Raw genomic sequence first — 26,361 nt, forward strand, 5'->3', positions numbered from 1 at the left:
AGCAGGTTCATAGGTATTATCTTGCATTTTTTTGATGGAATGATAATTTTAACTATATGTTATTGTCAGAGTCATAGTATTTTCTAACCGACAGTCATATAATTTTAAAAGTTGAATTATTTAATTTTTGAATTAAAAGGTGTAAGATAAGATAAAATACCCACAGTCAAAGCCACATTCAAAGAACTAGTTCCTATAGACTACCAAAGTTAAGAATAATGGGTACACTTCATCGCATAATATTGAGTTTTTAGTGTTTGGGTTATAAAAGAAAATAAATAATAATTACATTATATAACATTACATGTTTAACAATTACATAATTATATGAAATTAAGTACTTAATAAATATGTTAAGTACTCCCATTTATCAGTCATATCTCCCAATCTACTGAATTTGGAAACTTAAAAATAGTGTGTTCCTATGATTTTCCAGAAATTTACTAAAAACAGTTTCCCAAAATTTATTGTGCTCACATTAAGTACATGTTAAAAAAATTAAAATTTTGTTGAAATTGTCAATGTGTAAAAAATATAGCATAGCTACAGTTCAAACTTGGAAAATGTTATAACAATTTTATTAAAGTTGAATGCAATATTATTAATATCCATATCCATATATGGTTAATATCCATATTAATGGATGGGTCTAAGTGCAAACCTTTTAACTGACAAAGAGTGCATGTGAAGTACATGCCCACTACCTAATTTATATATATGAACATTTCAGGGATAAATATAAATGAAAGCTTATCTGTATCCAGCAAAATATTAAAACAATATTTTACAGAAGATCCAAACATTTTAGTTTAATAGTTATTTTAAATTTACATGGATTTAATACTAAATTCATTGGTATAATTGATTCACTAATATACTACTCATAGGTGTGTGTGTGTGTGTATGTGGAGGGGGGTGTTTGTGTGTGCAGTGGTGAACTAGTTTTGCAAGGTTTTAAAGTAATGAGTTTAAACATGCGGTTTGAAAACTTAGCAATATTAAATTTTAAATTAATATAATATTAATATGTCTGACATGATAATGATGTGTATGCGCGCGTGTGCGTGCGTAGTTAGAGAGAGAGAGAGAGAGAAGTCAAAATTTATGAAATTAAATAGAGAAACAGAATCTAAATCAGAATTGTTATAAAATGTTGTTAAGCATAATGATAATGTAACAGGATGTTTGGGAAATTGAAAATGATTATGTAGAACATAATCTATTGGCTCAGTTTTTTTGGATGGTCATGCAGTGTGGAAGATGAACCTTGTGAAATAATTGAAATGTCAAAAAGAAATGAAGAAGTAACTGTAGTAAGTGCTTTCATGAGATTTGATCAGCATTTGATGATCGTTAAATAGATTTTAGGAGTTGAGAGTCTCACTTTAATAAAGAAGCACCACTGGCACTAATTTGGCTTTCTTTGGAACCTGTGATAGAACTGCCCAGACAATACTGAGACAGAATCACCACACCACTGAACCCTGATGAAGAAGTACCTGCTTGGCCAGGCAGTTCCTGGAATGTAACATATTGGAGCCAGAGCAGACACATTTTCTCATTGTATCCAAGGAATAAGTAATGAAAGATAAAAAGAGGAAACGATAGCGGAAAAGATGATCATTTCATTGAAAGAATTCCTCGGAATAAGATAGACTGGGAATTTCTACCGATCTTTTATCTTACGTAATCGTTGAACATAATCTATTACGTCGTTTAGTATAATATAATTCTCAGTATAATCTATCGCTAGATCTTGCCTAATACTATGATTGGGAAAATGCCGGTTGAATTTGAAAGTCCCAGCTGTTTAATGTTTGAGAAGTTAACGCCAAGCTAATTTTAAAACTCAAATATCTATTCTGGGTTCATGAAATTTATTTCTTTTTCCCTAAGATATTTCCTTTTTTTTTAATGACCCCTGTAAGGCTATCATTTTAATGTGTGCATTCGTTGAAGATTTCCAGCTACATTTTCAGATGAAGTAATGTCTCTGGCTTATGGCTTCCTTAAAGGAGATGATATTGATTTTACTCGAATTGTTGATGTAGAAATGTTATTCCATCATCTATTTTTTAGAATCAGATTTGTATTTGTATCTGTATAAATAGATTTCAGTATAATTCATTTTTGTTAAACTTTTTTTTAAGGATTTGTAATGCTGTAATAATAAATATTTAATTTGGTGCTAGTGTTATTATTAATCTGGATAAGTTAGTCTTTTTATTGCTCTTTGTATATTAGATAAATTTCTTTTAAAGAGTTAATTTACAGTAAATGGAGATTTTTTTCTGTAGTTTTCAACTTTTTAAAGTATTTTGTCATTTATAATTCTGCAACAAAAAATCTGATTTTCAGAATACAGAGACCAAATAAAATGGACAGGTAACTCAGCAAAAGTACATAACTTATTATTTACTATTCTCTTATTATTATTATTTTTTTTTTTTAATAATGCAATATGAAATTAATGTTGTAAACAAATAATTTTACTATATATATTTCTATAACTATTACACGATAAAGTTTCAGTTGTTTTTAAAAGTATTTGATGTTGAGTTTGTTTTTGGTATCTAGGTTCTGAACTTTTTTCAATTTGGTTAAAATTATTGTTACTGTTGGTTTCAAATCAAAAAACGTTATATTGATATGACAAGTTGCTATCCCGATCTTGACTAGTTTTTTATTTTCACAACACTTCGGTTATTAGCGTTGAACTTAGTCGATAAGAACCCGATTTGAATACGATAGAAGTGAATGAATGTATTTTTTGTGAGATACGTAAATTAATGGAAATAAAATTTTGTAGGTTTGTCTTATAAAGAAATTCAAAAAAAGTGTAATTTTCCTTCAGTTTTTTATTTGTCAAAATATGATTGTACATTTTTATATGTCATTGAAATGTAATGAAAAAAATTATCATTATTTTAAACAAATATTTTTATTTTAATTTGCTTAAATATTTTAATATTTATCATTAAAATTACTTTTCAGTGGAACTTTGAAAAATTTTTTTTTAATCTTCTTATTTGTAGCGTTTTAAATGAGCTACCTAAAAGACATGAGAGACAAATGGCCGTTGTGAAATTATTATTTCTTCATTGACGATGAAGCTTACTTATAATGATGCTACTGAAAGGTTTTATGCGCTTGTCCTTGCCAATATTCTTAATTTTAATGATTTTTTTAAATGTTACCTGAAACTTCTACTGGTCTTCCGCCATGATGAAATTCAGTGGTACTTGTTCTGCCCAATTTAAACTGTTTGATAGACTTATAAAAATTTACACAGTTTATACACATTTTACAATAATGTTTTAATTAATATCCACGAGTGAATTTTAGCCATATTTACACCTTAAAAAAAATCTTATCACGGCGTGCTGTTCTGTCACGGTAATGTTTCAAGCGGAGCCGACATTTCGAAATAAACAAAAGAAGTTGTAATTAAGCAATTTTTTTTTTAACAGCTGATATTTTCTATATCAGGGGTACTGACTTGAGTGTCTGACAGTTTAAGTTTATTCAATTAAATAGTTTTTCCATTGTTGCCATTTTTCTCTTTAATTATTGAATATTCCTTGTGTAACAAGGTCCAAAAAAGTGTAAAAATTATAAACGATTTAAAAGAAGATGAAACTGTTAGGAACTTAAAAAGTTTATCCGATAGTAAAAATTGACACAGTTCAAGGGAACTACCTCAATTTTTAGATAACCATCTAATAATGGTTTGAAAAATTAATTAAAAAGAGGGGGTACATTTTTCTTATTAACAGTGGAAATGAATTCAAACAATGTACTGCACAATTCAGTCTTTTAAAGGACAAACTTTAAGACAATCTAAATATTAAAGTTATATGAAATAATATTGTTAGAATATGTTTTTAAATCTACAATTCATCTTTAAAAGCGAGAAGAATAGTTAACTCAGTTGTTTAGATTCGGTTTAGAAATGATATATTTGGTACATTATTTTCAATAAAGTTGAATTTCAATATAATTCTATTGTTATTATTATAAGAAAGCTCTTGTCATATCAAATTAGTATTGGACTGGAGAGTAGTTATTGTAACATTATTATATAATTAGTCGTAAATGCTTAAACACTTGCAAAATTAAAATTAATGTTTGATTTTTACTATTAATTTATTTGTACTATAGTTATCAATTTATTTTGACAAAAATATGTTCCGTAACAGTAAATTTTAAAATGTATGTAAATGTGGCAGTTTTTGGCAGTTTCTTTATTTTTTATTCTAGGTAATTGAAGTGTGCATTGTAGCTTTGAATTTTTTTCTTGCGTATAAAATAATCTTTTTTTTTTAATTCTTCTTTACAATTCATCATACAGTTGAACTTCTCTAATTTGAAAATTTTAAGACTATGCAAAACCGGTTTTTATTTTTAACATATAAAGAAAATTCAGCATCTCGATCCCATATTCATCGATAAAAAATCAAAACCGATTTTAATAATGTAAATTTTTTTGTCATTTCAGTTCGTAAACAGTACCGATGTGATAAGCTTTTATTTTTCAGAGCTGACAGCAGTCAGATAATTTTCCAAGAATTTTTTTTTTTGTGAGAAGATAAATTATTCTTACAGATCCATAAGAACTTCCACGATTAATTGTGACGGTTAACGTTTAACCAGAGCTTTTTTTAATTTTGAATCCTTATAAAATTTATGTATTTACATAATATTTTGCTTATTGGAAGCTGTAAACTGGGAAGATATAAATTAAAAATTTTGCAGTACAGATTTGAAAGATCAATGTATAGAATTATCTTTATATAAAAAAAAACCTCATTTCGATTTAGCCTAATATAACAAAAAAAAGCAGAGACAGAAATAAATAGAAATAACACTAGTACATGAGAAGGTCACTTCAACCGCAATTATGCAGCTAACTTCCTCTACAATGTTGCAAACTAACAAATAGATTAACTTAAAATTTTTTCACGTATTAGTAATACACTCTCATTCTAAACATTGCGTCTTTTCTAGGGTTACATTTTATAAGTTTAAACATTCATTATATAACAATATATTTAATATTTTTTTACGTTTGTAATTCTCAATTAATATGAAAAATATTTCCGCATCACAGTTACGGTGTACAATACGATGTATTTATTTTAATATTGATTATACAGTGTCCATAAAGAAACGGAGAATTTTTTTGAATATGTTCTACTGGTGAAAATAATAAAAAAAGTCCATAGGTCTGGAAACGCTTTGTTTTCAAGTTACAGGTAGCAAAAGATTTCACCCAGATTTCAGCTCTTTTATTAAGAAGAAGCCCTACTGTAATTTTTGGGACCCGCATTAAGGAGTAAAGTTGACGGTTTCTTATGTAATTTGAGTCGGGAAATAGGACAGAACAGGTCCCAGGACTGTAACTCGAGTAGGTTTTAAGATATCTGACATAAAAGACAATATTCAGTGTCAAGAAACAGGTTTTTTTTTGGGTTTGTAGTATAATAGCTTTGTTAAATGACTAATAAATGCGTAAGATATAGTAAAAAATTTGTACAGAATTTTATTCTGAGAAAATTAACATAAATATTTCCAATAAAAAGTAAATAAAGACTTTTAAAATCGGTCTTTTATTGAAGGAAAACAGATGAAATATTGACTGAAAATTATATTATTCTTTCTGTGCCTTATAAACATTCTTCATTGTATCGGCATTTACGAATGAAAGGATCATTTCCGACATGTTTGTTTTCTGTTGAACGCCAAGAACATCATCATGTTAATAATGATGAACTTTCTACTAGAAGAGCTGAAATCCAGGAGAAATGTTTCGCTAGCCATAATTAAAAAACAATGCATTTGCTGATCATATTTAAAATGCAATTTTTCATTATTTTCACCGGTAGAACATGTCCTAAAAGTTTCTCCATTTCTTCGTGGGATACTCTATATAAACACGATAACATATTTTTTCCGTTAGCATAAGTTATGAATAGTTCCTTAACTTACCATAATTTTTTTAGGCAGAAATTCTTTGAGAGGTACTCAGTTTATCATGTAGTGCTGTTATACAAATTCTGATTATACAGAAGTCAATGTGTGCGTATATATAATTGAATTTGGAAAAGTCAGCGATCTGTTGGTTTATCATTTCTGGACCTAATATCAATTTATTTATGTTTGGTGAAGCTGTGTTGAAAACTTATTTTTAATTTTTCTTTTACAAATACATTCTTCAATAACTGTGAAACACAAAAATTTTAGTGAATACCAGTAAATAAAAGTTAACGGATACAGTGTAATCGCTATTAAGAAAAAAAAAATGTAATAGAGCTTTTAATGAAGAATCCTATTGATAATTTTAAACTGAAAATTAATTCCTTTTCCCAGCATGTTCAGGAATATTTACACAATTAAAAAAGCCACTAAATTTTTTATTTTGTATATGAATAAACTAGCTGAAACAGTGTAAAGAGATCATGTGAGTTTGCATCTAAATTTAGAATTTATTTACGCAACATTATGAAAATTAAAAACACGTATGATTTGAAAAAGTGTTGTTCCTTCTTACAGGGTCTGAATTAGAGAGGTTTGACTGATAGGAATTTTTTTCAATGAAATATCAGGACATTGATTTTACCTGTGTTTAAAAACAAATGAGATTTTTAAAATATTTGTCGTGTAATAAAAAATAATTTTTATGAGTAAACAAATTTTAATCGGTGAATGCATGTTTTTTCTTAAAAGAATATCGATTTAATTATTTTTGTGATATAATCCATTTTATAAATAAAGAAGAATTTATTGAAAAATGGTACCATGATTTTTAGTACACTTTATAGATAATATTAAAGATTTTATTATAATTTGTTACAGTGTACGATAAACAAATAAATATGGTTTTTTTTTTGTATGTTTATAAATAGTTCATTTCTGACTAACTGTCATTATTTTCATAACACAATTGATTTATTGTTATTTAAGATTAGAAAATAATACGATTAATAATTTAACATACTTAAAACTAAAATATATTATTATTTCAAATGATTTTTAAACTTATGTTTAAATTTAAAAATAAATTGTTGATACAGTCTATGTAAATTTTATTGGATTAGCTGGCATATTTTTTGATTGGCTATTCAGGAAATATTTTGCATTTGTGTTGTGAAGTGTAATTTTATAATACGTTTATGCAGTTAGCATGTAGTAAGTATTTAAATTATATTTAAAATTTTTACTCATTTGCTGCTAAAATAGCTTCTGTTTCACTATTTTCTTAAGTATGAGGCCTTACATTATTTTAGTTAATTTTTTTACGTTATAAATTTCAAATTCTACAAAAAAATTTTAATTTTTAATGTTTTAGCTAATTATTTCACTAAAATAATTGCATAATATCAATAATTTTAATTGAACCATCTAAACTTAGTAATATAACGGAATTCCCATTTAAAAGATTTTTTATCCTTAAAACATCTTCAGTATTAATCTTTATGGTGTAATTACAATGCTTGATGTAAAAATTAAATACATTGTTGCATCTGATCTTTGATTAATTTTAGTGAAATTTTATGTTTTCAGTCCAAGGTTTGAGATTGATTGAAAACAAGTACAGCCAACTCAATAGTTAGAAATTTCTCTTAATTGTTACATTAGCTCAGTTTACTTTCTTGATATGAAAACATGACATTTAATTACATTTAGTCCGTGGAAAAAAAATTAATTTTTATTTTATATTTTATCGACCAACTTCAGGAAAGGAAGAGGTGCTCAATTCGACTGTATTTTTTTTTCTTTTTTAATGTATGTTACGCAATATCTCCAATATTAGTAAACTGATTTTTATAATTTTTTTTTAATCGAAAGAATATACTTTCGCAGTGGTCCCGTGTAAATTTTAACCAAATCTGATGATAATCTTAGGAGAAATACTAAAAAACCAATTTGCTCAACACCCTTAGCCGCTGACCACTCAGACCACTACGGTGTAGCTCTCTGTTATTTGTACAGTTAGGATATTAACAACAGTATATTATCGTTGTTTAGTCTCTGTGAAAAATTTATATGGCATTTCTTTCTCTATTTTTCTTTTTTAAACAATCATTACTTTTTTCTTGGCTGCATTCCTCCAAACTCCATATAAATATTAAACCTGGATTTAGTATTTATATAACTTGGTGAAAAAGGAATGATCGTCTAAGGGAAAAGCAGAGAAGAATCGCCCTGAATATTTCTGCAGAGACTTCTCAACAATGAGAATGTAGACTCTCACAAATGAGTACATACAACGATCGATTCTTACGGAATGAAAGTCTAGAGAGTCACGCTCATTTTACCAACATTGGCGCTGAATTCCTAAATGTTCCTCTATTATCAGATTATTGAAATTCAGCTATTTTAATTTTACTTAATGTTTTGTTTATTTCATTTTTATATCGTAAAAATGTTACATTTTGAAGTTATGTTTGACTGTAAAGCTACATTAAAGTTAGTCATAATTATTTTAATTTTTTTATGTAGTATAAAGGGTATTAAGATTTTAATTTTATTTTTTTTTATATCTGTGTGTATTATTGACTTCAATAGGACCTTGTTATCATATTTAACTTACACAGTAAAAAAAATTAAAATGATATTCATGTAACCAATTATTAACAGATTTTAATATTTACTGTACAGTTTAGATAAATACTATTATTAAAAAAAAATATACATAATTCAATGGAAATTGAATATCTTGCAGAATGTTCTCTATATGACACGAACATAAACCGTTAGCAGCAAATGTGTTAAATAAATATAAATTGTAGTTTATAAAAAGCATAAAATAAGTTTGGTTTATATTTATTATTTTTTTTTTAATAAAATATTTATTCATATATATAATAAAATGCTTTACATTTAATTATAAATTGCATTAAAAATATAACTGCCTGGCAAAAGAAAATAAAACTTGAAAAATATTTGATTTGCAATTAATTTGCTTTTAGCAAAGCTTTTGTGGTTTTGATTGTCGCTTGCTAATAAGTCAATATAAAGATTATTGTTGAACTAATGTGCATGCTATTAGAAATGTGTTATTGTATTATGCGTAAATGCTTATAAATTCACAATATAGAGTTGTGTTTTTTATAAAATGAAATATATTTTCCAAGACTTGAGTACTCCATTTTACCAATTGTTATTACAGATTATTTACGTATTATATATATATATATATATATATATATATATATAAATGACTGTAAAGGTCAGTCCATTCCCACATATATACCTAAGTAGAATATGGAGTATTTTATAACAGTAAAAAAGAGAGATGTTGACAGATGTTATTATATATATATTTTTTTTTTATTTTTTTTAAAGTCAATTCTTTTAATAATTATATTCCTATGTACTAATATACACATTATTTATTTGATCAACCTAAGTACAGAATAAATAAAGTAGGATGACACTTACCTTATTCCACTATGCATGTAAAATTGCTTTCATGAATTTCTCACATCATCAGTTGCATTAAATTACTTTTACAAATTATTCACATCAAATTACACCTTAAAATTAAAAATTATTTTTATATTATATTTAAAATTAAAAATCTAAAAAGTAATTTTTTTTAAAATTAAAATTAAAAATTTTAAAGTTAAATATCAAAAAAAATAAAAATAAATAAGTTTAAATAAAATAAAAATGCATGTGGTCTAGCCAGCCTGGACAGTTATGTAATATGCAGTTATGTAATACAGTTATGTACCTTGCATATTTGTAATTTAATTTTAGTAATTGATATCATATTTCTATATATGACATTTTTAATTTTTAACTTTTACATTTTTAATTTTAAATATAATATAAAAATTATTTTTAGTTTTAATGTGTAATTGATGTGAATAATTTATAAAAATAATTTAATGCAACTGATGATGCGAGAAATTCACGAAAGTACTTTTGCATGCATAATGGAATAAGGTAAGTGTCACTCTACTTTATTTGTTATTGTGAACTAAGGTTGATGAAATAAATGTAATATATATATATATATATATTAATTTAGCAAAAACAATTCTTTTGTTCATATTCCCCTCTGTACTAATATCTCAAAGACAAAAGTATAAAAACCGTTAATTCGTTAATTACATTCTATATTCTTGGTGGTAAATGGTTTTTATACTTTTGCCTTTGATATATATATATATATATATATAAAACAAGTTTTCATATTATATATCCTAATTTGCAGTATTAATATTTTTATTAACACACTAGAATGAGTTATCAACTTAGGAGTATAGTGACAGATGTTAGTACCATTTAGGTACTGTGTATGCCACTCCTGATACTTATGTAATTTTCTAAAAAAAAAGTAATAGTTTGTATCAAATAAGAATTAATTATGAATAATAGTTAAGAAATAATTTTTAGCAGTTTTTTGAAAATGTTAACTCTAGACTTATTCAAAGAAAAAACAATTTTGGTATAAAAATATGAAATTTTATAAATTTGTTTATCAAGCCCCTGTGATGGTCAAATTGCAATTCTGTCAAGTAATTTGAAATTCATTCAGAGTATTTTTATATACATCAGTTTTATGTTGTAATGGGTATCTCATAGAAAGAATGAAATTGTTTGAATCTTTAGGAACATTTGAATTTGATTACGGCCTGCTAAAAATAAATTATAGTTTATCAAATCTAAAATCAGTTTGACAACCGGTTTTCTCTGAAGAATTATAATGCACTGATTAAACTACTCTGTAAGTCGTTTAATCCATCTAAAAATTTAGCCTTGCATAGGTTAAATTTCATAAACAGTAACATTTTGTAGTAACTTTAAAGGTATTAAAAATAAAAGATTTTATTCACTTTTCATCCAGTAGCAGAAATTATGAAAGGAAATTAGATTATCGATAAAATTACTATTAAATAAATGATAATTTCTAGATTATAAAAAAAATATCTATTGATGCATTAACATTGCTGTTGTGACCCTGAAACAGTGCGAGCATTTTACCTCATGTAACAAATGCAGTGTGAAACTCTCAAAAAATTCTGTGAAGTTTATCCATCAAGCAGTAATTCATACCGAATGATTTTCTCTCTTATAGAAACAAATCCTTGTCATTATTTCTCACTTTTAGATACAAATTTCCTTTTCTTTTGGTGATCCTGTTGAGTTTTATCTCTGCTTTTATGTTTGCTTATAAAATTCCAGTAAAAACTCCAATTTTATCTATACCTCAATCATACTGATGAAAATTTTTTTCTGTTAGTAGTTTGAAGGATATTTTACATATTTAACATGTGCATGTTTTCATGAAATTGATGTTTTTAAAATAATAATTGCTTTATCTTTTCTGCTAAAATTATTATAGTTCTTATGTTGAGTACCTTTTTTTGGCTTTATTCTTTTATCACATGTCGAGGCATTTCAGAACCACTTCATTGTCAACACTTATAACTTTACTTTTGTTGAAATTTAGTACTTTAGTTCTGACAGTGGAATGGTTCTGAAACATGTTTACATGTGATAATAATGACGCTAAGGAAGGTAAACGGTACTCAACATAGAAATGTTTTCATGATCTCACAACATATGAAGCATAAACTAGGAGTGGTGCTCCTAGCTAACTTCTCAAGAAAGAGTGACCTTCATTAAATCTTTCATTAAGACGAGTAATTGTTTCAACTAACACAACAATTGCCTGTTATATATCCTTGCAGTTGCACAAAAATGTTCTTGATTCCATTATTTTACCTTGACATTCCTTATTACTAACAGAAATTGGGTATCCTTCTAAAGACTTTCTTTATCTTTAATGGTTTCCTTGCACTTTTAGCTGAGCATAGATGCGTAAAATGAACATGTCCTCATCTTACCTTATCGACTTCAAAATCTTAGGTGGACACTAAAACATATAAAACAAAATTTGATGTTTCTTGCTCTATTTACACTGCTGTTAACAATTTTCTGCTACTTACACAATACAGTAACATTTTTTCCAAAAATTTTAGTATAATTCCATATCATATGATCGGTTAATAAATTATCCAACAGGTTACAAGTGTTGCTTACTGGATTGCATTTGTTCTTTATCGGTGTAGAATCTGTCTCATTATTTATTTCTAAGTATTTATAAATTAGTATTGTTGGATATTTTGTTGAGAATACAACTCAGTTAAATGTAATAAATTACATTTATTACATTTAAATGAGTAATAAATTACATTTAAATGTATATATCGCTTGATAATGTTGTAAATGTATATATCGCTTGATAATTTAATGTTTTCATGATATGGGATGACAAAGTTTTAATGAAATATTAAGCAGAAGTTAACAACAGTTAAAAACTCAGTGGTGTCGATAAACATAATTGTAAAATCAAAAAAAAAAAAAAAAAGTGTTAGAAGGCATAATTAATAACATTAAATTATAATTTAACTTTTTATTGAATTTATATCAAATTAGTTCGTGATTGTTAGCAATTGCGGATAAATAAAATTTATATGTTGTACAACAGAACGCTGTATGTACTTCTATTTTCAATATTGTTACAGTTCTCCACCTGATGTTGAAATGAGTGAAAAGCGAAGATCGAGACGAGATATGTCTCCACAGGGTAGAAAACGGCCAGTAATACCTCTTATAAAACCCCATTCCATCCCTTATGATACACATAGAAAGGTAAATAATTATATATTTATTTATTAATCTTAAAATTATTTAAACAAGCTTTCTTTGATTTACTGACTTAATTATTAAAATTGTTTATTGTGAACTGCATCCACCTGCAGATTTTATAAAATAAGTATGACAGTGGCAGAAATCTTTTTGACTTCTAGTTATAAAATCCCAACCATCTATTACTTATTGAGAATGTTTCAAAGAATTTTTTAATTTATTGAAAATTAATTTAATTTTCACCAAAAAATATTTCATCACATTCACCTCAAAATTTTTCCATTTATTCTATTTATCAATTTGAATAATTTATTTTCATGAATCTGAACAATGAATGGGACGGGCTGCAATAATTATAAAAAAGATTTATGGTAATTTCTTTGAAAGTGAACATATGGTATATCGGTAATAAGCAAACCTTTTTAACAGAGGGCCAAAGAAAAGACTTTGGCAAGCCAATATAATTAATTAAAAACAACAACGGTACATTTAAAAAAAATCTTTTGATATTAATCCCGTATTAATTATTGAAATATTATGGAAGGAGAATGTGATGAATGAAACCACAACTGCATTTCTAAAAGTTTCTCATAATCTGGTTCTTAAGTGGGATGTACAGTTCCTCAGAAGTGAACATAAACGCTCATCTATCAGACCATTTCTAATAAACCTCTTTTGACAATTCATTATAGAAAACACGTGATCACATACATAGGATGAAGCAAACATACCAGTAATTTTCTGGGCATGAGATATCAGATTTTGGACTGGATTTTGACGACTTGAACTCTAATTTTGGTACAATAAGAAATAACTATTTGAATTGAGTTACATTCCAACTCGCTTAATTCAAGTCGCAAGTTCAGTTTCACAACCACATTAAAAGACATACTGAAAATATCCCAGTCTTTTTCAATATCACTGAAATCTTAAAATTTTTGTTCATATTCACCACAGAGGCTTCTCAAGCTATCTTTGTAGCTCCTAAACATGCCCTTCTTCACCAGGGCGATTGAATTTAACCTTGGGATGTGACACAAGTCACATCCCAAGGTAACTTAACTCACTAATGTGTAAATAAAACAAGTTATAGTTTAAAACCACTGAAAAGTGGTTTTAATATCCACAGTTTTCATATTCAAAACAGATTTACACAAGGCATCTTGATGTACGATGCAATGTAGAAATGCAACATTTTCTCAGGATACTCTTAATTAAAGATCCCAACAAATTCTAATTTTTTCCCTGTGTGCTTCAACCGTCATAATACTACGTATGCTAGTTATTTGTACTTTCAAAGTCGAAAGGAAATCATGAAAAATATCCGACCTGTTACAGTTCCTGTTAATGATTGCTTGTATATTTATTCCTTTGTAATAGAGAAGTCTTTATACCTTCTATAAATAATGGCAACTATGCAGTGTCATTTATATCAGTGTTTTTATCCATAGTAATGTAGCAGAATTTAAAATTACCAATCTTTAATTTCAACTGTGAAAATATAGTTTTATCTATGGCTTTGACTCTAGAAGTCACTGTTTTCCGAAGCTTACGGTTTCAAAATTCTTTGTCTTATCAGGACATAAAATATCACAAATTTTGAATATATAGTGTGTTTAACAAACTCTCCATCAGAGAGAGTTTTCTACTTTTAGCAAAATTGTTTGCTACAACATAACCTGGATGTGTGTAGCTAGCTGCTTTCTGAAAACTACTTAGTTTCTTAAAGGTATTTTGCTAAAGTAGTATAGACTCAGTAATTTTTTATGACGGTCTTCTATCTTTTGTTTCTTTTCATTTTTGATTGTGGCTCCATAATTGGTATTTTTATGCTTAGAGGAGTACCAGGAAATGTAAATTTGTAGACCGCTTTGGTTTCATTGCAGACAAGACACAGTGGTTTATCCTTAGAACCTGTGAAAAAGTACTTCCAAGTCCATTTATCTTTGGAGACGGCCACTTTGAATCAACTTTATGTTTTTTGTCGACATTTTTAGAATTGAAATGTTTCATGAATATGACTAGTAAAACTAGCTAACGCCTACAACAACAGTATGACACTTTTGAACTGAAAAAATATGGTATTAGTAGCCAGCTACATCGGATGTAATGTGGAGGGAGGTACAGCGAGGAGGCTCCATGGCCAGTTTTTATTCTTCGCTACAAAAATGTCGCACTCAAATGTTAACATGATTGATAAGTAAATAAATTAGTCTGCGGTCACTAAGGTAAACGTACAAGGGAGGAAAGAAGGAAAAATAATTGAGAATTATTTATGTTCCTCAATTATTTTTTTCATTGTCAGATTAGGAATCTTATCGCAGTTTGGATAGAACATTTCAGAGGGCCATATCTGGCTCGTGGGCCATATTTTGCCCATCACTGGTCTATATGATCCATTTCTCACAAAAAGGAAGAGATCATGAAGGTTCTAGTGATCTTTGCCATCCTTATGGCTTTCCTAGATCATACTGGAGTCACATTGTCAATGAATGTCATATTTTTCATTAATGTGGTAATAAATCAGTGATTTTTTTTCTCTGTTTTTGTTAAAGTAATGATAATTGACTATTAAAAAGTAATCTAAGACTGGAACATATTTGCTTAAATTAATGAATAATAAAATGTAATATATATAGAATAATTTGATTCTTGTTGAAAACTTTATTATCTATGCTTTCTAATCCTTATACAAAACAATTTTATACAATGGGAATAAAAGTATAAGATAAAATAATATAGAAGTGTTAAAAGTGGAAAACTGGGATAGTTGTTTATTTGATGAATTGAATTTTTTAAATTTAATCATTTCTGTTATAATTCTTAAATATTGAATAAATCTATCCTGAAGTAACTACAATAATAATGACAATGAGAAGATAAGAGAGAATTATTAGAAATTATTGAGTAATATAGATACTTCTAAAAATATCAATAGGAAAAATTGAAAAGATATGTTAAAAAAATATAATAAAACCTACTTAAGAAAATTTTGCCTGAAATTTTTACTTTTTTAAATTAGTGCTGTCAAATATTAATTATTGTAATTATACCAAAAATTTACTTACTCATAATTTGTCACAGACTTAAAAATGTAATTAAAGAAAACTTGAAAAAGTATTATTTACTTTTTACTTTTTCAGGTCAGTTTTTCTTATTTAAACTATTTTATCTTTTTTTAGTTTGATTATTATTAACCAATAAAAATGATGGACCAATAAAAAATGCTGTCCTGTATGAATAAACAGTCACAAACCAAAAAGGTGAAAAAAAAACGTGTATTTTGATATAAATGAGAAAAGACTGTTGATAAATAGCATATTCTGATAATGACAGATTTCAGAAATGGTAGTTACCAAACATAAAGTAAGGCTATGGAGTGAAGGAATTTTTTTTATAAATAACATAAATTATTCTATTACTTTAACAAAACTTTTTCTCAGAAAATACTTAGAATATACAAATAACGTCAAACTATACATTAATAACCTAAAACAATCCAACACCAAGCAATGATGACATAAACAATTGAAAAAAAAAAACATCTTCAATTTGTTTATCTAGGCAGTTTAAATTTTAAATTAAGAAATTTCTTCCGCAGCAAAAATGTTACAGCAGGATCACTGGTGGAGTTCCCTTTACAAAATAAAAAAGAATTGCCAAATATTTCATATCGGTAAACTGTAAAGCCTGATCGTCTAAAAAATAAAAATTTGTGAGTTAAACTGAGAACCTTCTTCATTTATTAAACTTGGTTAAAAATAGATTACATCTTATCGATGTAAATGTTAAAACATTAAAGAATAAATATATAAAAAATAGTTTTTAATTATCGGAAATGTGAAAACTTTTAAAAAATAACAAATTTTAATGAAAAAAAGAAGCTAAAAACTGAATGCACAATGTATATAGACTTTGTAGGCACCCAGCAACAAATGTGGTTTAACCATCTCAACTAAAAACAGTGCATTTGCTACATAATATCACACAGAACCATATAATCAGGCATGAATCTAAAAATGCTGATAAAAACAAAGGGATATTAATTGATTGGTCTGCAAGTTTAGTTGCTAATTAGTTTTGTTTGTGGGAGAAGAGCTTATTTTTTTCCTGATCTTTACGCTATATTTTTGACTCCATATAATGAACATGAGTTTAAAAAATTTTCAATGTAAACATACTAAAAGGAAGAATTTAAATTTGTGTTAAACAAAAATTTTGTTACGGGGAAAAATAATTCTTTAATAATATTTATTGCAGGGAGAATTTGGATTAAATTACTATGAATGATCCTTTAGTAGTTAAATTAATTTTTAGGCATTTTCGGTAAATTTTGGCATTCTATTTATTCTGAGATTTTGTGCTAAAGTTTTTGTAAATGAATTTATTCATTTTTTTATTGATTTTTCAATATCCATTATAATTCATAACTTTGTGTTTACATATTGAAACTTTAACATAGTTAATATGCAAATAAAAAAAAATGTTTATATTAAATTAAAAATCAATTTTTTTTTTAATACAAAAACTATTTAATTTCCTGTAATTATGTTTCAGACTCCTGTCAATCAGCGATCACATTCTGCTGCTCCTATTGATAGTAGATCTCGTTCTAAAAGTCCACCTAGAAGTTTATCACCTCCAGATTATAGGTAGCTTTTATAATTTTTAATCTTAGTGAAATATTTCTTTCATTTTATTTGTAAACTAGCTGGCCTGCAGAGCCAGAACCTGGACCCTCAGGGCTCAGATCAACTCAGGCGAATCCTGGAGCCAACTCAGGGCCAAAGGGCCTCCCCCATAGTCGGAGAGCTCACTTCGCTTGCCATTCCCAATTTTCCAGAGGGATCTGCACCCTGGACACCCGCAGACCTTGCTTTTGATTGCCATTCCCATCTGCCCTGAGGGCTTCTTTTTCTAGAACCCTTTTCTTTTTTCTGGAACCCTGCGCTATACATTATCCTCATGGTTGTGAAATTAATACTGATAATTATAGTATTCAGGCTTTATAGAAACCTGAAAAAGAAACTAAATTACAAAAGATAGAATAATAGTAACTATAATAACTGAGGTAGACACTCCTTTTTGACAAAAAAAAATTCATAACTTATTTCTTTGCCATGACGGCAGTAATATAATAATGAACTAAAAGGATTAATCTATTTTTTCCATAACGAATATCTTCAATTCACAACTTTAACCACCTTGGGGGTGAAGAAATAATGAATAATTTGAATATCTTAACCTTCAAGGGAGCTAGGCCCTCAGTCAATGGCTTAAAACCTTCCCTGGGATAACACGAATCTATCTTGAAAATTTGAGAATAATCGGTTGGTTGCTTCTCACATGATGCGATAACAGACAAACATACAAACCTATATATACATATACATTTCTGATTAACTGTGATATGTTAGATCGAGAGTGTACCTGATGCATGCAAAAGTTAGCCTTCAACATATTAATAAATATCCCGTTTGAATTTTGAAAAGCAAACAGTTGTTTACAGAGTTTATAAGAACACTCATTGCAAAATAGTCCCCCAGAAGCGCACTCCATTTGTTATCAGTTGATGGTGATGATTAGTTTAACCTTCCACAAAGTCCTCACGTCCTCACCACTCTTTTTCTTTTTTTTTTTTGGGACGGTGATGGAAATGCATTTACGCATTAAGTGTCGGACTCCTGCTGGTGGTCTATGCCAACCTCCATCAACAGACTATAGACTAAAACCACCCCCCTTTGGAGTAACCCTACGCATACCGGGATCACCCAGAGGCATTACTTCAAGATGTGTAGGCCCCCTTACCAGCTCAATCGTACCAACAAGACGTCTTGAATGCTCCAGACCACATAATACACTTATAAACTGTCGCGAAACATTATGAAGGCGATAGGCATGACACGACAACCAGCCAGCAAGGTGTGCAACGATCTTACCATTAACCTGGACGGAAGGGCGAACACCTTCAACGCGAAAGACGAACACGATGTTTTCTAATTATCTTATTCCTTCAAAGGAAATAAAACACTGCTCTTAAAACACCATGAACGAGCCAGGATGTGAAATAGGGACAAAGCAACGATGATCTTTCAATTAAGATCATCCTATCTAATTTTTTTTCTTCCATTTTTTATTTTATTATTTATTAATTTTTTTATATATAAAATCCACAATGAGAATCCACAATTCCTCGCCTTTATAATATAAGTCTAGCCTAAACATATACATAACCTATCAAGTATTATATAATATTTCTAATAAAGCAGAATAGCCTTTCAATAAACAGACAAAACATTAATAAATTCATGTAAGCATGTATAATCAAATGATCATAGCATTAATCAAATAGAATCACTAACCTAATCTAACCTAGCATGAAACATTGGTGATATATATATATATATATATATAAACATCGGTGAAATATATTTAATAACATGGTCACAACACATATAATCATAAAATTGAAATCACAAAACTAGTGACGCATCGATGTATCACGACTTCAAGAGCAGTCTGCGACTCAACATATTTCTATTACCGTCAGCCTTATTGGTAATTATGGATAAAACTGTGCCTTCTCAGTTTTCTTTTTCACGACAGGCCAGGACGTCTCACTTTTTAGCATTGTCTCTCTGATACTGTCTGGGGAGATGGGACGCACTTCTTGGACTACCTGCATTCTCAGAAGCTCCCATCTAGGGCACACAAAAAATGTGTGCTCGGCAGAATCAACTGCTGCTGAGCAATACACCCACTCACGGGTGTCTCTCCTACCCCTCTCAAACAGACATGAGTTAAAATTGCTGGGAGAACAAAAGGCCGGTCATAAGGTCCGCGAACAGCCGAGGGACTACATCCACAATTACCTTTATCACCTCAGCTGGTACCTCATCAGCCCTTGGGCTCTTACCGCTACTGAGCCTGCCCACCGCAGAGACTACCTCATCCACAGTGAAATGCCTGATGTCATCCGCAACTAACTCTGCTCTGGTCACAGTCTCACTGACCGGGAACAGCTCCTCCACCACTTTCCTCAGGAGCTCGGCCAGCAGAATGGGAAGAGACCTACCAAACTTACTAGTCACAATACAATAGGCATCTCCCCAAGGGTCCCTGTTCAATTGCAGACACAACTTCTTCCACTTCTGCTTCTTGGACCTCAGGATCATGTCACTGAAGGCCTTCTTCGCACTACAAAGAACATCCAGGGCCTACAGCCTGCCTCCCCCACCGTTCCTTCGACCATCCCTAATGTACCTACCTCACCACTCTAGTCTCACACACAGTCCCCACAGGAAGCCCATTACTGTTAAACAGAAATTTTTAAATTTATTTCATATTATTTTATTTAACGGAAATTTAATTCTATTTTTAATATTATTCATTCGAATCATTCAGTTCAAACCTAGCTCACACAGGGATAGAGATTCACAATTAATTAAAGTTTGTGCTTCAACTGGAAAATCTCCACTGCTATATAGATATATATTTTTTTTTTGAGATGAAATATATCAAAAAACTTTCTCAGTTATGCCAAGAAACTTAGGTAAAAATTTAATTGCAATCGATCGAGTAGTTTTTTGTTTATCCCGAATAAACAAAAACCCTCTTCCTCTTTATATAATAATATAGAAAACTGCTCAGCCCATGTTCTAAAAATTATCACATTAGTAAATAGTATTTTATACAACGTGAATCATTTTTCTTGCAACCAGGTTATCAGTACAACCTTCAGATATTGTCTGCTGAAGTGTACAGTTTTGTTTTTTTATTTGAATGCTATTTTGATTACAGTTTCCTATTTCATTTGAATTTTAAAGATGACATTAAATTTTGTTGACTTTATTTTAAACTCATGAAATTTTGATAAAAAGTGGGGATGAATGTACACAGTTTACAAATTTTTTCACTAAGTCAGCAGTCAAGCATATATGGAAACCTGATATTAATTTCTCAAGAAAAAATATTTTAAGTTTATCTTGTTAAATAGACAGAAAGGAGAGAAGTAAAAAATGAAACGCTGAGATAAGGAAATATAACAGAATTTACAAAAAACATTTGTTCTGTTTGGTATTAGCATTATCAAGGATGAATAAATTAGGTAGGTATCAAAAGTGGAGCCTGCCGGGTTGGTGTAGTGGTTAACTCGTCATCGCAAATTAACTGATTTTGAAGTCTAGAGTTCTAAGGTTCAAATCCTAGTAAAGGCAGTTACTTTTATACAGATTTGAATACTAGATCGTGGATACCGGTATTCTTTGGTAGTTGGGTTTCAATCAACCACACTTCTCAGGGGTGGTCAACCTGAGACTGTACAAGACTACACTTCATTTACATTCTTACATATCATACTGATTCATCCTCTGAAGTAATACCTTACGATGGTTCTGGAGGCAAAAGAGAAAGAGGTATCAAAAGTGGACTGCTAGAAGGGAGGAATGTTTTTGTACAAAAAGAATTGCTTTGTTTTGTGAATGTCAACTACTTAAAACTCATAAGAACTGCTCTGTAGTGGATGGTTTATAAGTTAATAAATATTATTATTAAAAAATTAGTATCAGCAAAGGTATAAAAAAAATATATATGCATATATATATACTGCAAATAATAAGGATATATATATATATATATATATATATATATATATATATACACCCATGCATTATATATGTATGCACAGCAGGGATACACACACACAATCACAATATGTATTTATATTCATAATTTTATTGAGCAGAAAAATGAAACGTGGACTTAATTTTTTAAAAAAAACAGAAATTTTTTATGGCGGCTTACATTTAAAAGGAGATTCATTAAACGCTTTTTTCGATAATAGTTAATAATAATTTGTTATTTTTTAGGATACATAATAAAGGTGTTGAACTGCCATCACACGCGTATGTACCAAGGTTTAGTTCAAGATCAGCAACTGCGACTCCAATCACTTCTCCAAAAAAGCGACAACTGCCTCAAATACCCCAAGTACCACAATCTATGCAGCACGCTCTTAAAGAACGAGTTACACAGGTATATTTTTATTCCTGTATGATTAATTTTCAATTTTTACTATCGTATTTCAATTTTTTTGCCGTTACCTAAGCGGCTTAGATGAACTTATGACATATGAGTCTGTGTTATCTTTTAACTGCGATAGATAATTAAAAGACAACTAAAAAGATTTATCCTCTGTTTGTATTGAGGATAAAAAATGGAACAGACTTAGCTAAGTAAACGGCATTAAACAAAGTATAAAGAGGCATAACTGGATCAAATGCTCTCTGAATCAAAGTTTAGCAATATTAGGCATGTAATTGTGATGGTATCAGTTATGGAAAATATATCCTGCTGAAGTACATTCAAGCCTAAATTAAAAGAAAAAAAAAATGGAAGAAAAGCAAACAGTTATGTAGAATCAACAGGTATTGTAATATGTAGATAACATGTGTATTACAACTTCCCTTTTGAGCTCTTACTCTTTTACACGGCTGTGTGCATGCAGTACACGGCCCTTTAAGTGTGCTCTTTAAGAGCACAGTATTACACTAGCTGTTCAGCTTCATTAAACTTATTCGCTAGCAAGTTTACTACTAAATTGTAACTAGAGATGATGCATTGTAATCTGAAAATCAAAGATTAAACATTTTTGTAATAAGTAAACCGTATACTTATCGGTTGGATTTCATTTTTTATTTTAAAAATAAATTTCAACGTTTTTAAAAAAAAATAATATAAAAATTAACTTCTCTTCTTGAGAATTCAAAAAAAAAAATTGTTTTTTCGGTCTTAATAAAAGGATATAAATTATAGAAAACATATTTAAATTATTCTTACAAAAAAAAATGTAATAAAATAGGTTCAGAAGAACACTCTAAGTTCAATAATAGTTATAAAAGGGAAGCGGTTGTTTGATATTCTCTGTTACCTGTACAAACATTTAGCATCGGTCTGAGAACTTGGCTATTAGCCAACGTAGACAGGGACCATCTTTTTGTGTTAGATTTAAAGGAGTTCTTAAGTAAATTAGTAGAGAAATTACTACATTAAAAAATTATTTCCTCCTTCTTTCATCCAGTTGCAGTAGAGTGTTTTTGAACAGTGTTACCGTGTATAATTTTATGATAAAGCTACACTCAAAAGATATCTTTACTTATTTTTTTTATTTCAATAATGTTTACTTTCTTCCTCAACTGTTTTAGCCAATTACCTTCACCAGAGGTCCTATTTCACTGCTGTTGAGAGAAAAAAAAGAACTTGGCAGAAATTATGATAATAGAAAAATTGGTAACTAATAAATATAATCATCATTTTCCATTGTTAAATTATTTGACCAGTATGAACAGCTAAAATGTTGAATGATACCCTTTCATCATCCTTCACATGTGTAGAACTGATCATATCAGTATGCGATATTAAGTTACAAGTTAGAATTAGATTCTTTTCCAAATGAATCATCCTCCAACACATTTGCAGGCAGAGAATATTTGTAGTTTGCTCCATACTGCCCATTGATCATTAGAAAATGATGATTTTATTTTTTATATTTTTAATTAATTCATCTGTGTATTTGTGATTTTACAGGATTTGGAAGAGAGAGCACTTTTAATGAAACAAAGAATGCGACAGATGCCAACTCATAAACCTGCACCAGGATTTAGAAGTAAGCGTTATTACTAATGTACCGCAGTTATATTTATTAAAAGTATAATTTCTATCTGAAAAGATTTAAGTTTTATATGATTCCTTTTCTAGACACTCGGAATTATTTTCCTGTAAAATCTTCTTCAGACTATAATGCGGTTCCTTCCTCAGTGATATTGTTGATGGCCTTATTAATCATATTTCTAACCGATTAGAAAGAGGTTTTTAAATTTATAAAATTTTTTATAAAATTAAAAGTTGTTAGCTTATTAATTATGCAAGTTTACATAATGTGATGTTATTAATTATGTAAGTTTTTCAGTGATGCAAGACCTTTTTTTGTTTTTTTTCTTTGAAAAAATTTAAATATCATTTTTTTTCCGTGACTGGTAAATTTCAGATATTCTGTAATTATGCTCCAATATCTATATAAATAAAAATGTAAATGTTAGTTTATTCAAAATCTTAAATCTTCGAAAGTTCTTCGCAGATCGCTTTGAAATTTTGACACAACGTTGCATTCGAATACGCGTGTGTTTTTACATATATACTATTTATATACCTAAGATGTCACACCTGTGACAGGTAAAAACATCCTTTTTTTTAAAAACAGCGCTATCTGTTGGACGTAAAAGCAAAACATGCGATACTAAATATTTTACAATTTTACGAGATTCGATTTCAATGTTTCCAATATGTGTGTCTGCTATAGACTAAAAAACTATTGGACTGATTTATGCACAGGAAAAAGAAAGAAAGGTAAAAATCAGAAAAGGGAAATATGGAAAAATCAGAAAGTAAAAGGGAAGAAGGGGAAAATGGAAAAACAGGAAAAGAAAAGGGAAAGGAGAAAAAGAAAGGGGGAAAAGGAAATAAGGGAAAGATAAATGGAGTGAGAAAGGGAAAGGGGAGGAAAATGGAAAAAAGTGAAAGGGATATGGTAAAAAGGAAAATGGGAAAAGGAAAGGGAAAAAGGGAAAGATTAAATTTTGTGAAGTTTTGTAATGTTCATTTTGTTAATGTTTTATCAAACTTTCAGTTGTGTTCATTTAATATATATATATATATATATATATATACACTCAAATCTAGTAATAGTGAAGCATTGCCGGGTGTGCTAGTTACCAGTAAAATATAAAATTTTAAGATTTTATTTTTTGTGTAGTCATTTCAGCACCTTATTCACCCAGGCCAAAATTATTTCCTGGAATTTGATAAGGATGGGTCATTGTGAATTCATGCAACTTTCTGCTTCTTTCATGAGTCTCACTGGCCATTATAATCCAAGCATCTATTTTGTAATTTCAATTTTCAATGTATTTTTAAGCAGATTATTACAATTTAAAATAGTTTTAAATATTGCCATTAGATGTATAAGTAATTGTAATGACTTTTTTTTTAATTCTTCTTACTTTGTAACAGGTTTTATATAATGAAGTATAATGTCTACTAAATCCTTTAAACATTATTATCTTTGGTTTAATTTTGAATAGATTTAAATCTAAAAAATATTTCATCAAATAATTTGGCTGACCTGTTTCATTATAGCTGGTTAGATATTTGTTGTTTAATTTTTCATTTTTTTTATTGTTTGATCACCAGTACATTTTATTTTCATATGTTATTGTTTGTTTATTTCATCAAAATGCATTTTTTCTCAAAAAAAAACTGAAAATTGATTTATTGATGTTGAAAAAAATCCTTGGTGTATGAATTGAATTGTCTTAATGTATCAAACTATTGACATTTTTTTGTTTAAATATATCTTCAGAAAAAAGATAAAATTTTTAAATTATTTCTCTTGTTGGTTTTAAAGAGACGTGTTGGTTTTAATAAAATCCATTTGGATTGAAATTACACCGTCAGTTAAGGAAAAATTATATTACTTAGATGGAGTAATTAATAGAACTTCATCCTAGTAGTTTTTCCAAGGAAAAAACATAAATCAAGAAAAGATTTATACCGTTATGATAATCGATTAGAATTTATATAAAGACTTAGTAATAAAATGTAATACATAGTTTATAGAAGATCTTTTCAGAGCAACAAAGTAACATAAAAAATAAGTTCCTGCAATGCTAAATTAAAAAAATCCACATACACAATATCCTTTATAAAATTCCAATTAAAAAGAATCACGTGGGATCAAATCAGGTGACCTTATTATCCACCACAAATACTCTCTATCATCAGGCCCATACTGATGCAAGGTCATTTAATCAATTCCACACAAGAGTTACTCCAGTGAGGAAGTGCCATCTTGTTGGCCAGATAAAATTCTGTAGTCCATCTTGCAGTAAAGAAAAGAGCCATACGTGCAGCATATTCAAATAAGCAATTCCTATTACACTTGCTTCAGCAAAAAAAAAAAACTACTTGTAAATTTTTTATCAGGATCTTGCACAGAAAATATTTTAGGGGAGGTCCCATTACCATCATAAGAGTTCACTGGGATTTTCTGATTTCCAGATACGGATATTATATATGTTAACTTTTCTACTAAGATGAATTATTGACTCATCGCTAAACAATACAATCAAGAAAGTTATAATCTTCATACTGCAACATTTCGATCATGAAATCTGCACGCACAGCGTATTCTGTAGGCTTCAAAGCCTGTAAGTGGTATGGATGTATGTATAGTGTTTTCTTAAAACATCACACTATTATCACCAACATTAGTAGTTCATAGCTGGCCTTCCTAACAAATATTTTTAGTATTATGTAGGAAAGATTCCCTGACATGTTCAACATTTTCTTCAGACCCTCTCGGACATCCTGCATTCATCCCTTTATTCATTACAAACTGATTATGCCATCGAAGAATATTATTATCACTCAGAAGATCACAGTTAAATTTTTTACAAAATTCAAATCAAACTGTAACTGCAGATGCACTTTAGCAAACAGCACAACACAAGGCTTTCTTTTCAGGAGTCGCCATCACGATATTATAACAAATTAAAACCGCAATATTTTTTTTAATGCAGTCATTATATTTTACTCTTTTCATATTATAAATTAATAAAATACTATATCGATATTATTTTG

General features: G+C 28.8%; 1 protein-coding gene across 6 annotated transcripts in view; it reads left to right on the forward strand.

Moving 5' to 3' along the window:
• The window catches only part of Rim (Rab3 interacting molecule), a 300,437-nt gene that overhangs the window by 192,665 nt on the left and 81,411 nt on the right, over positions 1 to 26,361 (forward strand). For all 6 annotated transcript variants that reach the window (XM_075380711.1, XM_075380713.1, XM_075380709.1 and 3 more), the window contains 4 exons: positions 12,543 to 12,669; positions 17,224 to 17,318; positions 21,534 to 21,699; positions 23,251 to 23,329. In XM_075380711.1, coding sequence (XP_075236826.1) covers positions 12,543 to 12,669; positions 17,224 to 17,318; positions 21,534 to 21,699; positions 23,251 to 23,329 — 467 coding nt within the window. The remainder of the gene's footprint in view (positions 1 to 12,542; positions 12,670 to 17,223; positions 17,319 to 21,533; positions 21,700 to 23,250; positions 23,330 to 26,361) is intronic.

This window comes from Lycorma delicatula, chromosome 12, assembly GCF_047948215.1.
Source record: "Lycorma delicatula isolate Av1 chromosome 12, ASM4794821v1, whole genome shotgun sequence".
Classification (NCBI taxonomy): Eukaryota; Metazoa; Arthropoda; class Insecta; order Hemiptera; family Fulgoridae; genus Lycorma; species Lycorma delicatula.